We start from the raw sequence: 14,084 nt of genomic DNA, 5'->3' as shown, positions 1-14,084 counted from the left end.
TTTTGTTGCTGCTGCTGGTTGCATTTTCAATGGATCTATTTAGGTAAGTGTGGCTATTTTCATCTTACTCTGGAAGGCTAAAGACCACGTTGCTACAATTTACCCACTAAACCCGAGACCAAAACAATTAGAAGTCTGCTGATAACCCAACACAATGTTAGGCTCATTTTTTCTTTCACTGAGGCAAAAGGTAAAGAAATATAGACAATTAACAATTTCCATTTAACTAATGACTATAGATATATAGGCTGAATGATTCAGACCAAACACTTCCCTAATTCTCATTTTATACCAGTACTAGTATTTCTGGCAAGAATTACTCATTAAGTAGCATACGTACTGATATTTTAACTTGTCTTCAGTCATGAAGGTTTGGATACACACATGGTATAGAACAAGCACTGTAATTAGCTCTAGGGGGCTCTAAGGGCAAGCACAGGACAAAAGGCCCAGCCCACTACAAGTGACTTCAAGGGTGCCCAGAAAGACACAACATACACACACAAAATGTCGTGAGAAGCCAACATACCCAAAGACGTGGGGCAATATTCATGTCAAACTCTAATAAATATATCCAACTGCAGGGCTGAGAAAACTTACTGAGCCACAGTCAACAGCCACCTGATGTCAAACAATACTGAGCCAAACCAAATTCCAGCATAACAAACAAATAGGTAACATTCTTTACTTTGCTGCGATAGTATGTGATAGCATAAACTGAGTGAATACATGCTAAAACAATGATTCTCAAAGTGCGGTCCCAGACCCACAGCTTCAGCACTACCTGGCACTTGTTAGAAGTACATATTCTCAGGCCCCTTCCCAGACTTACCAAACCAGGAACTCTGGGGGAAGAAGCCTACAATCTGTTTGCAGAACTTTTCCAGGGGATTCTGATGCACACGAAAGAAAAGTCATCCGCTTCAGGTCCAATGAGATCAGGAATGTTTCTTGAAGGAAAAGAACCTTTAATCAGACTTGACAAGAATTAGAAGGTTTGCCTGAACTACAAGCAAGACCAGAAAAACAGATTAAATATTTACTTTTTCAAAGAAGTTTAGGCTCTGTTTAAATGCTAAACCTTATCATGCAACTACTTTGGCAGATCTACTGAATATTTTCCATTGATGTTGCAGCCTCAAAAATATACACTTCCCACTCAGCCATCTTAAAAAAAAAATTGATAATCACCCCCAAATACTTGAGAATATACATGCTATCATTTAAGATGAAATGTGAAGAATTTCCCTTCACTGATAATTGTTATTTCTTTTCTTTGTGCATTTCATAAACCGTATGTTTAGCTCAAAAGTGAAATCTGTAGAAAATTTACAAAGTATAAAGAGCCTGAAATGAATGTGACTATGAATCCACAAAGATTACTAAATTCTAGTCAAGATTTTTTTTAAGTTCTTATTTTTTTTGCTGCAGATTACAGTTTTTCTTAATACAAATACACTATATTTTTCACTAGGCTCCACTGCATAACAATCTTAGCGCTCTACTTCCTCCTTGTGGTGAAAATTAGAATTTTACTATTTTTGAAATCTAAAGGTTGACAGTGAACAGCAAAGGCTTATTTATACCCAGTATCAAGTTTAAACAGAAATTGACAGATTCAATCATCACATTGTTTCTGTATATAATCCAAATGCCTATCTTTTTGAAATACCTAATAGTTGGTAGGATTTGTTCTTTTCCTTATCTAGATGCAGATGAAAACAACTGATGGGAGTAGCCAGTCAATAAATTTTTTCAAACAACATTCAACTGTTAGTTTTTTTAGAGTGCCCGAAAAAAGAAATTCAATACATCAGAATAATGTGACTGTTACTGCTAAACATAAAGTCGCTAAAACTACACAGAGAACTTGTGGTGGGCTTCTCACCATTTATTTTGTAAATACTGTGCTACTTAATGGATAACTATCACTAGAAGAAAAAAAAAGCCCAGTTTGATCAAAATTTCATTGTAAAATCTAAAATTTGCAGCTCTAGAGTTGACTGCTCAGTGGTGCCAGATTGTGTCACCACAGCAACACATTTCAGTCACCCATGAGGATGTACTTGGGTTGAATTACTGGGGTTATGAGTGTGGTATCAAGACTGACAACTTAAAAATACAAAACCCCTCGAAAGTAAAAAAACGAAGGAGAAATGACAATTTCAACACCTAACTACGTTTGCATCCATAATAGGTCAAGTTCTCAACTCCTATACGGTGTCTGTGTGATAATCTCAGGAACATTGATTATGTGGCCAAATGATGCCATGCTAGAACCATGCAGGGGTTTCATTAACGAGATGAACTGATTCAACCTCAGTCCAGACGAAACCTGAGAGAGACAACAATGGACTCCACTTTCAAGGAATTCTAGTTTCCTCCATCTCTTAGATTGTTAGACAATGACATTTATTAAACGTTTGCTATATTCAGGATGCTGAGCTAATGAGATACTGAGAAATCTTCTTGTCCTTCAAGGACCGGCACAAATGCCAGAGTGTCTCTAAAGCTAGACAGAATTAGTTCTTCCTCTTCAATGATACGATAGCAATTTATTCCTACAGCTAAGAATGCACTTCACACATTGTTTTAAAACTATCGTGTGCCCATCTGTCTTCCTTGCTAGACTGTGTGCACTCTCTAAGGAGGGAAACCACAACTTAATCACGTAGAATCACTAACATCTAGCATAGTGTCTGGCAAATAGTAGACACTCAATAAATGTTTGCTAAATGAATTGAATAAATGAGGGTGGATGGTGTTATACAAAGGAGTTGAAAGTATAACCATTGCCCTCGATTAGTTTATGGTTTATCTGTGTAGGCTCTCTAAGTGTATATTCACCGGTTTGGTCTTTGTATGATGGTAAAAAGTGTGATCTCTCCTGGGGTTAAGGAGAGTTAAGAGAGGAGAGAGTTTTGTTAGCTAAATGCCATTCAAACCAGCTTTTCCAGCTTTTCTTCCACTAGCCCTTCCCTTAAAGCACAGAACTTGTTTGCAGCCAAAGGAAACTGGGCCCCTTTTCCTGACCAGTGGTATTTCCCTCTCTCCACAATAGCTGTATGGCCCCCCGCTAAGGTTGCACATGTTCAGAATCAGGAAATGGTCAATAAAGTACACTTTCAAGGATATGAAGAAGACCCCCATCGTCCAAAAATATTTCCCCCCCTACTATGTTAACTAAATCCCACCAAAAGAGTTGATTCCATTGTGCTACAAATTGCTCTACCATTTAAAAATGCACTTTCCCCTTGGAAGAGCAGTCTACCCAGTTCTTAGCACCTTGGTGTGTGTTGGTGTTTATTAAACTACCTTTTGTCTGCTCTAACAAGACCTGAGAAAGAGAAGCAGGATTCTGGGTACTTAATAAGGGAAGTGAAGTGCTGAGGGGTGAGAATGAACATAAATGCTCTGACAGTGAAGTGAGGAAGCCCTACCATTCTAGACCCCTGCATTCCTGGGGCTGCTCAGGGACCCATGAAGGTGGCCTTCCTCTATACTTGTTACTATTACCTATATACCCACAGTTTATCACTACTATGCTTCCCCTTCAAAGTGACAGCTAATTAATTTGAGAAAAATCATTCCTGGGGGTACTATGAACCCTCAGAATCTTCTTCCTTCCCCAGTAACATATGCTAGCCTACATGATGTGGACAGGCTGTGCCTAAACCAAAACTAAATGTCATTCCCAGCAAGATGAGTTGAAAGCCCTCATCACCTAGCCTTGGGGCAGAGTAGCCTGACAACAAGAGAGCAGCCAGCTAAAAGCACACAGACACAGAGTAAGGTGCAGAGGGGTAGCTTCACACCACCCTGCTTCCTCCATGAACTAGCAAAGCAGGAATCCAGCACAGCCGGGAAGACAGTGATAAGACACCATGCCCTGAATATCAGCAGATGGTAATTGAATAGTCCTTAAAACTATGCTCTGGGCCAGAGCTTAAATAATGCTAACAACTCTTTATGATCAGTTACATAGATTTTTAAAGCAAGAGGTAGACATCCTCTTTCAGACAGGGTGCCAAGAACAGCCTGAAACACACTGAAAAGGAGTCACCCTGGGCGGATCACCAGATCCAAAACAAGAAGGTCTTAGAATCTAGTGGACATTTGTTGTCATTATTGTTGTCGTTGTTATTATTGATTGGCTAAACGAGATTCATTCCCTCTTTCTACTGTTATCCTAATTGCCTTTAGAGGAATGACTTCTTCACCTCTCTGTGAAGTCTTAGTGGAACTGTAACTAACCCTAAGCAGAGATTTGGCACAAAGTCATGGAGTGTGACCCTCTCTCTCTGGACTTTGAACTTTGAGAAGAGTGATTTTTTTTTAGTTTAAAAAAATAAAGTTTGGGTCACATTCATTCCAGAAGCAGGGCCTGTAAAAGATGGTCAGATAGTTTCCACTGTCTAGAGACCTACCAGACTGCCCTGGTTTCCATTTTCACTTTGGGATTGTGTAGAAGCCATCACATGTCTAAGCCTATACATTCTGTGATGAATCCCTCCAATAAATTCTTTCTCTCTTTCTCTCTCTCCCTCTCTCTCTCTCTCTCTCTCTCTGTGTGTGTGTATATATATGTATATATATATATACATATACATATATGTATATATATATACACACATATATATATGCATATATATAATAAACCTTTATATATGCTGCATAATATATATGTATACAACTAATGAATCTAGGTATTCTTTTTTTTAATACATCTTTATTGGAGTATAATTGCTTCACAATGCTGTATTAGTTTCTGTTGTACAACAAAGTGAATCAGCCATATGCATACATATATCCCCATATCCCCTACCTCTTGCATCTCCCTCCCACCCTCCCTATCCCACCCCTCTAGGTTGTCGCAAAGCACCGAGCTGATCTCCCTGTGCTATGCAGCTGCTAATCTAGGTATTCTTATACTAGAAAACCTATGCCAGGTATCTCATTTGACTGATTAAAGACACCTGTAGTAGGCAGACTCGGGCACACAATTCTGTCTTAGAACTTATTTTTCTCTGGATATGCCACACGCTACATTTTAATTCTATCATCTTATTTCCAGCCTCTCATTCTGGATGATCTCTGAGTGAGCCAGGAGATATGAAACAAGCATAAAATGTTGAGCATAATCCTTTTAATCTCATCACATGAACCTATTGAACTGAGAATTCAATCTGTCTCTTAAAAGGTGAAAGGTACTTCTCAGATGATGTAAAAGAATCAATAAGTGGTACCAAACCTGTAGTCTATCTAATCTCCAATTCTCCCAGTCCCAAGGAAAATTATCCTTGGGATTGGGACACTCTGGCTCAGGGTGGATGTGGTTGGCAGCAGATTCACACTAAAACAAGTCTTTTTGGACCATCACTGGGCTGGGCCACCACTAAGGCTCCCATGCTAGAGTTGAAGAGGCAAGTCCAGTCAGTTCCTACACACCTTAATCAGTGTGGATTGCTGTAACAAAGTACCACAGACTGCGTGGCTTGACTTGTAAACAACAGAAATTTATTTCTCACAGTTCTGGAGGTTGGAAGCCCCAGATCAGTGTGCCAGTACGGATGGGTTCTAGTGAGACCTCTTGTCCAGGTTGCAGACTGCCAACTACTCATTGTATCCTCATGTGGCTAAAAGAGAACAAGAGCCTCTCTTATAAGGACACTCAACCCATTTATGAGGGCTCATGACCTAATTACCTCCCAAAGACTCCACCTCATTATGCTACTACACTGAGGCTTAGGATTTCAACATATGAACTTGGGGGAACACAAACATTCAGTCCACTGCAATGACCCAAACACAGCAGTTCCCAGTTGGAGCTCAGACTCTGTTTTCTGGTCCATCTGCTCCATCCTTCTCAAAAGCAGGGTTCATTTCCATTGACTTGTTTACTCCTAAGCCCCACTCAGAGAAATGAGAGCTTAGTAATTATGAGCAAAAATTAATTTTCTCACAGTTCTTGAGGCTAGAATTTCAACATCAAGGTGCCATCAGGATTGATTTCTGGTTGGGCCTGTCTTCCTGGCTTTGGGGGGCACAATTCAGTCTATAACAGGTGGACCTAACAAAGTACCACAGATTGGAAGGTTTAAACCACGGAAATGTATTTTCTCACAATTCAGATTGGTTTCTTCTTACTTGACTTATAAATGGCCCATCTTCTCTCTGTGACTTCACATGGTCTTCCTTCTGTACATGTTTGTGTCTAAATTTCCTCTTATGAGGAAACCAATCATATTGGATTAGGGCCCACCCTAATTACCTCATTTTAACTTAGTCACCTCTTTAAAGATTCTGTCTCCAAACATAGTCACAGTCTGAGGTACTGGGGGTTAGGATGTCAACGTACCAATTTTCGTGGGGCACAATTCAGCCCATAACAGTAAAATAATAAGTCAGGAGGCTGGGTAAATGTTAAGAATAGGAAAGATGGTGAGAGATTAAAGAGCAACACTTATCAAGGCCATGTCACAACTCTGACTCTGAAGTTCACAGGTGCCAATGCAGGGAAGGGAACTCGGTCAGTTACAAGACACTCACCATGCTTTGCACATGGATTTGAACGACCCTCTTTCAGAGGCAGTGTGCTTTTGTTGCCCAGTAAAAAGTCATGACTGTAATGCTGGGAGACTCAAGACAGGGAGGAAAACAGAATAGCACCATGGCAGCCCAGTGAGAAATATATTCTTTGATAGTCACAATTTTATTGATTCCTTCAAAACACTGTCATGGGGGCAGCTATCTGTACTTCATGGTTCTGTGGGGACAAAGCGTGTTTGCAAAGAAACCAACGTTTCATAAATAACATATACTAATGTATGTTTTCATGGAGTATGTTTCAAAAATTACTTCAGTTGTTTTTAGTAACCTCCCAGAATTAACTAGTTTTAATTTCTCAACTGAATGACAAAATTCATGAGGGATACTTAGATCTATAAAAGCTTTTCATAGTCTCTGGCATGTCCATGTCTCTCAAAGACCATCGCAGCTCAATGGGCCAAAGATGAAAAAGGTCCCAGTGCTGGAGCCACAGACTTTAACCTTTGACCCCATGTCTTGGCAGACCACTTGGATCACCTTTGGAAGGGAACTGGATATTTGGGAGTGAGGAGACATGTAGGCATACAGGAGGATGAATGGTATAGCCTGGCCATAGATCATCAGCCTTTCCAGTCCTATCCAGAGATAAAGTTTATCTGACAAATTGAAGGGAATTATGGAGTAAGCCTCTTTTTCTACCCACACACAGAAGTTCTGTGTAGTGCTGAAAGGTCATGAACAGTCTGCCTGGGTTTGAATCCCAGAATCACCATTTATTAAATGTATGATTTAGGGATGTTTCATTAAACTCTGCATCCTGGTTTCCCCATCTGATGAGGAGGAAAACAACTGCACCTACTTGAGGGGGTTATAAGGATTTAGTTAAATATGTAAAGTGCTTACAACAATGCCTGGTATTTAGTAAATGCTATTATCCTTAAATAGTTTCTTAGGCTCTGAAAATTATAGGTTGGTATAATCAAATTTCTGTTAAATTGCTTAACTAGAAATGATAGAATCAGAACAGTTTCAGCCACACGTGCATATTTACACGACCCCAAATGTACTCGACACCATGATCAAGGTTCATTTAGTCAGCTATGTAATGAAGATCTCATTATGTTAGTAAAGAGGGACATGAGTTCCTTTGTCAATGCTTCATAAAGAGACACCTCTGCAGGACTTCCTTGGTGGCGTAGTGGTTAAGAATCCACCTGCCAATGCAGGGGACACAGGTTCGAGCCCTGGTCCAGGAAGATCCCACATGCCGCGGAGCAACTAAGCCCGTTCACCACAACTACTGATCCTGCGCTCTAGAGCCCGTGAGCCACAACTACTGAGCCCATGTGCCTCAACTACTGAAGCCCGTGCGCCTAGAGCCTGAGCTCCGAAACAAGAGAAGCCACCGCAATGAGAAACCCACGCACCACAACAAAGAGAAGCCCCTGCTCGCCACAACTAGAGAAAGCCCAAGAGCAGCAACGAAGACCCAACAACGAAGACCCAACACAGCCAAAAATAAGTAAATTTATTTAAAAAAAAAAAAAAAAGACACCTCTTCATTAAAAACCCCGAGAGAGAACTCTCACCGTTTGGAGTTGTTGAAATACTACCTTGCAATTCTGATAGGATTTGCAATCAGCTTTCACTCCACATCCAGGCTTTACAGTTCTCCAACTAGGTATCCTTATTTAAGATTCTTTTTCCCCGGGTGGTGTGTCTGTATCCACTTTTCTCAGTTGTATCCTGTACTTTTTTTTTTTTTTCCTCAAATCTCTGAACTCCTCTAAGTCTTTGTAAACTATCTCAGTCTCTGGTGTCCCCAGCACCATCATTTGGTGCTAGATTGTAAGCCTCATTGGAACATCTTCTCTCTGCCGGATCATTAATGATGCTTTTAAAATTTACATCGAAGTTTCTTCTCAGTCTTTTTCTTGCGTCCCACATGTCTTTCTCTACAAAATGGCACTGGTTGACTTGGTTCTCTTCTTTTGTTGCCTCTTATTCATTCTCTCTCATTCTCCCTTTCCTTTGTCCTTTTAAAAATGAAGGGAAACTTTGTTACCCAAATAGGCTGTTATTTCAGGATGGCTTGTCTCTCAGCACATTCAGTGAAGATATATAATTATTGTAGAACATATCTGAATGGGATCATTTGTTTTATAAATTACAGCCACAGGCTCATCCGTTTTTGTGGACTTCCTCCTTTTTTTCCCCTAGTACCTAAGGTAATCAGATTTATGCTGCTGCTTATATTGACTCCCTATTGTTCTTGTGACGTGTGACATGTTATTTTACAGTATTTAACTCAGGTGCACTGGCAGCCAGACACCTACTGGCAATAACAATTAAGGGCATAAATAACACACATCTGCATGAGTTTTGGCACTTGCTCAGGTATTAATTCTGCTTACCACCTTCCGGATTTTTTCTCTTCTGCATTGTGATAAACATTTGATTTTGAAGAGTTTAGCTTTCCTCCCTGTGGAGATTTTGGCATACATTTTATGTAATCGTCTGTTTTTGTGGGTTGGGACGCGTGTGTATTGTGTGCTCTCTGATAATTGAACATTCAGGAAAGAGAGACACTCCCCACCGTATTCTCTTATTGCAGTGCTAGGCTTCCCACCAGAATGGTTTATACAACAACATCAAGCATGACTCATTGGTAATCCCTGCTGATATAAAATTCATATGCCTGTGTGCTTTCTTCTGAAGGCAGCAATTTGCATTTCTGTAGAGGTTTGAAAGGATAGGAGAGGGTTATTATCAGTTATTATCTGCCGACCACCCACAGCACTCACAATGGGGTACAAGAGACAGAAAGGGGAAAGGGCAGCTCTTTCAAATGTATGTGTAACCAGCTCAGAGCCAATGGAAGCATCTTGGTGGCACTTTAATTAGCAGCTTCCAGGGTCAGAGGACGCTAAAAATTTTCCTAACATCTACTTCGAGCCCGTGGAAACTGTCACTTCACAGACTCATGAGATGAGAAGGCTGGCAGGGAGCAGCTGTGAATTCTCTCTGCTTCACCTCTAAGCAAGATGGCCAGCACCACCTCACTCCTACTTTGTAGAGCTTGGGGCTGGGATGCTCCATGGATGCCACTGGCACCTGCTGGGGGCCACTCAAAAGCTTTAAATGTTTATTTCCCCTCCAACACAACAACAAAAAGAGCAGGAATGAAGGAGGAAGGATCATTTGAGTTCAGATTGAAGGGATGGCAGGGATGGCATTCAGTGGATGGCATTATGATGGCAGAACAAGCCAGATCCATTGGGAAAGAATGGCGCTGAGCAAAGAGCTACTCTGATGGTCAAGTCAGGCTAGAATCCTAAACCCATGCTTCCTAAACTAGCCATTAGAAAGAAAACAAAGTGGCTTTTTATTTTTTCAAACAAAAGCATAGCTAGTAACACCAACAGTACTCTTCCTTAGAACATTCTAATTTTTTTCCCTAAAAGCCTTTCAAATATTTCTAAACGACAGAGCATGAGGTCACAGAATTTCTTTTTGTTTATTTTTGGAGGATGACAGATGAATGAGAAGGATGAAGTAGGTCATGTATAAACTATGCTTTCCAAATTATACGCGGAAGTCTAGCATCAGAGATGAGTGCAAAACTTTAGGTCTAAAATATGTCACAATATGATATTAAAAGAAAAAATCTAGATATGTAAATATACGATGACAGGGAAATAGTTTAGCTATGGTCCATCTATAAGGTGGAATTATTAGACAATTACAGAATTATGCTTTCAAGTCATCTTAATGATCTGCAGAAATGCTCACTATATAATGCTAAGTGAAAGAAGCATAACACAAAACTATGATTTTACAGTATGATTTTATTTATAAGTATGTACAGATGTACACACACACACACACACACACACACACACACTCACACTGGAAGGAAACACACCAAACTGTCAATAACACAGTTACATCCAAATGAGAGGATTAGGGATTATTTTTATTTTCTTCTGGATTTTTTTCGATCTTTCCATGACTAATGTATTTTACTATTAAAATCAGGAAATAAGTAAATATTTTAAAATGCCTAGCCTGCCTCAAGAGATAACTCATCAGCAGGACAAATATTCACTTATGTGATAGAAATTTAAGATTTGTAAAAGTCCATCTTACCCAAAAATCTCTTCCACCAATATTCTGCAGGTATACAAAATTCCTATAGTTAGAAATTTATTCAACAACATATCTTGAGCAGACAGTATATATTTATAATCCTATTTCTTTTTGTGTTTTAAATGAGTATATACTTTAATATGTTTACTTATTATTTATTTATATTAGCTATACACACATTGGGAACTGACCCAACTCAACTTGTTCACAATCATCAGGTTCTTTTTCATAGAGAGCTGTAGGCTCCAAGGGTTAGAAGTAGGTGATAGTAATGGACTCTTCTCCCACAACTACCTCGCCAGTGGGTATTTGGTACAATGAAAGCAGGTCTCACATCGACTTTTGCTCAGGAGACAAAAATTTATTAGTTGGCAGGCACAAACACAGTTACACTCAATTCTCTTAGCTCAAAGAAGTGCCCACAAGACAGAATAAAATCCTCTAGGTCCTAGAGTGTCAGGCAAATGGTATAGGATTGCACTTAAATTCTTATTCCCTATTCATCAGGGCAGGAGGGCCTATATAATATTTCTAATCAATTCACATATCTTGAACACTAATAGTCTTACTAAGGAAATATTATTTCTAATATCCATTGTACTAAAAATAAATAACTGGAGAGCTAGTTCCTCCAGAGTGGGGCCTTCTGATTAGTCTTTCAGTGGTAACTGATCATTCCTTGAAAGTTTACCTTGATTAGGGTACGTCAAAGATTAACTAATCAGCCCTAAGGTACTGATTAAAGCTAAAACACAGGCACAGTTAACTAATTTATAATAAATTACAGATCATATAATGATATGCATTTACCAAAAAAGAAAAAAAAAGTCTGAAAACAATAACCAGCAAATTATTATTAGTGATTTTCTCCAAAAAGAATGGAATTAATAGGGGACATTTTTCTTGATACTCCTCTGTATTACTTGAAGTTTACAAAAGCAAATATTACTTTTATAATATATTAATATTAATAACAATTTTTAAAGGATGGGATAAAGGATAACAGAGATTTATTCATGTGAATTAAAGATTTACCTCTGTTTACCTTCAAAAGTGCACAGTGGTGTGCTGGAAGTTTGCAAAAGCACAGGATGAATGAGGCACGTAGAGAGTGTATTCTGCTTGGAATTTCAGATGGGCTAGAGCATTAAGTAACCTAAACGATAACTAATTTAAAATAGACTTTTTAAGCACTTCCCCTCCGGCCTTTCTTCCCCCAACCTTACACCCCTGCCTCTCACCTGTCCCTCAGCCCCATTAGAGATACTTATTCACTTTAGTGGATTTAGGATCTTAGTGGAAACATTTGAGAAATTATACACTTCGTTATTATCATCCCTTAATACTTGTTGTGAATAGTGTATCAGATTATCATGATCAAACAGTTACCCGCAAGGGCCATGGAATAACTGAGCAAAGGATGTAACTGGTGGCAGGTGGCGGTTGAGGAAGTTGAGGAGAAAATGGGTGAAATGGGACTAGAGCTCTGAAAAGGTGTACTTTCAGGGCTGAATCGGAGGAATGAAGCAGAAAGGTCAGGGAGCATTAGCACCAAAAAATTTTATATCACAATTTATCCCTCCCCAGGAAAAATATAGACATAAATTCAGCAGCTATGTCAGCCATAAGATTTGCTGCCAATGGATATACATCTGTCAGCTTATTTGCATCAAGCAAAAGAGCCGAAACTATAATCTGTGTTCATGATAAATGGAGATTTGGAAGACATTTACTTTATCCTGCCTGTTGCTTACTTAGACATATACAGACACGAAAGACACCACCAGAATTTGCTTAGACAACACTGAAAATGGGGTAGCAGTGAGAAGGAAGGGAGAAAACCACTCACTATGAAATATTGCCACTTCCACTGCTATTCCGGAACCACCATTTTACAATGTGAACGCTTGCTGCTGTATGTGAGGAGCAGGAGCCTTTTCTGATCCAAAGGCCTTGGCAGGAGGCTTCATTTATCAGGGAAGGAAAATGCGTAATTCAAAATGAAAGTCACCTGGCCCTGATAAATGAAGCAAAACTTCATTCTTTGGCTCCGCACCAGCAAACCACCCCTGCCCCTCCAGACAGGGAGCTCCCCAACCTTTTCTCAGTTACTATTAGACCCTATAACCATAGTAAAAGAAGAGAGTTAGAGGAGGTTGGGAGCATCATCGGGCTAATAAGATTTAACTGCTTTCTGTGTATTTGACTTCAGTGGTCTTAGGAAAGTAGCACACATAATCTCTCCCACTCACTCTTAATCTCTCTCCCTCTGTCACTGCAGAAAGACAGCTTTCATTCTGCACCCCTGTATCTGAAAGATTACAAACCACTCCAGAATGTCTGCTTCCTTCTCTCTCCTGACATCTCCCTTTCCCCTTCCCTTTCTTCTGTATCGCAACTTCTTTTTCTAACCTCCCTCCCCATAAACCCAAAGTTTAACTCAGGCAGCGGGTGCATGAAAATGAGTCATCCATTCATCCATCCCCCATCTTTTTGACAAATATTTATTTACAGCCTGTTACGGATGAGATGTTTGAGAAGGGAGAAAAGGCATTCTCCTATGCCCCCTTCTGCCGTTTATATTCCTGAGAGATTCTGAAAACTCTGTCCCTAAAGTGACTGTAAACAATTTGCAGCTGTTATCTGTGTAGATCTATAAAGAGAAGGTGTTACATAAAAATTACAAATCTATTCTAACAATGCTCAGTGATTCCTGGCTGAAAGCTACCCTCCTCCAGCAGCTAAGTCAAATGAACCAGCAGAGCAAATACAATCTGGTGGCCATGGCAACATACATTCCTGCTTTGAACTTGTCAATCCACCACAAGGAAATTACATTAATGGGATGTTTTTGGCTACAAATAGCTTTTGTTTTCACATTTTAATTACAGAAATAGATTTTTCATGATTTCTAAAGTCTTCAAAGACCTCGGCAAAAAGGAAAAAATAATAATAATGTTGTTTCAAAAATGTTTTTGAAATTCCAAGCAGGCTTTTTTTTTTTTTTTTTTTTTTTTTTTTTTTTTTTGCGGTACGCGGGCCTCTCACTGTTGTGGCCTCTCCCGCTGCAGAGCACAGGCTCTGGACGCGCAGGCTCAGCGGCCATGGCTCACGGGCCCAGCTGCTCTGCAGCATGTGGGATCTTCCCGGACCAGGGCACGAACCTGTGTCCCCTGCATCGGCAGGGGGAATCTCAACCACTGTGCCTCAAGGGAAGCCCCCAAGCAGCCTTTTAGTTGGGGAAGGGAAGGTGGAGAAGGAGAAACCATCTATCCGTCCTGTTTTTTCCCCACCACAGACTGTGAAAAGTCAAAGGCTTAGGCAGATACTATCTAAGCAATTTGCTTCTTAGTCATTTTAAGATCATTTCCTCATCTGTAAAAACA

At 39.8% G+C, this 14,084-nt stretch overlaps 1 protein-coding gene across 5 annotated transcripts in view; it reads right to left on the bottom strand.

Moving 5' to 3' along the window:
* The window catches only part of DNAJB9 (DnaJ heat shock protein family (Hsp40) member B9), a 403,125-nt gene that overhangs the window by 362,524 nt on the left and 26,517 nt on the right, over positions 1–14,084 (bottom strand). For 4 of the 5 annotated variants that reach the window (XR_014016693.1, XR_014016694.1, XR_014016695.1 and 1 more), the window contains exon 4: positions 833–950. Coding sequence is in view for 1 of the 5 variants with exons in the window: in XM_081244578.1 (XP_081100704.1) it covers positions 829–950 (122 nt within the window). In the remaining 4 variants the exon portion in view is untranslated. Of the gene's footprint in view, positions 1–634; positions 951–14,084 lie in introns of those variants that run through there. The other variant, XM_081244578.1, reaches the window with a different exon arrangement.

This window comes from Mesoplodon bidens (genome assembly GCF_964165515.1).
Source record: "Mesoplodon bidens genome assembly, chromosome: 9".
NCBI lineage: Eukaryota > Metazoa > Chordata > Mammalia > Artiodactyla > Ziphiidae > Mesoplodon > Mesoplodon bidens.
The sequence above is the reverse complement of the archived record's forward strand: the minus strand, read 5'-3'. Positions and strand labels throughout refer to the sequence as shown.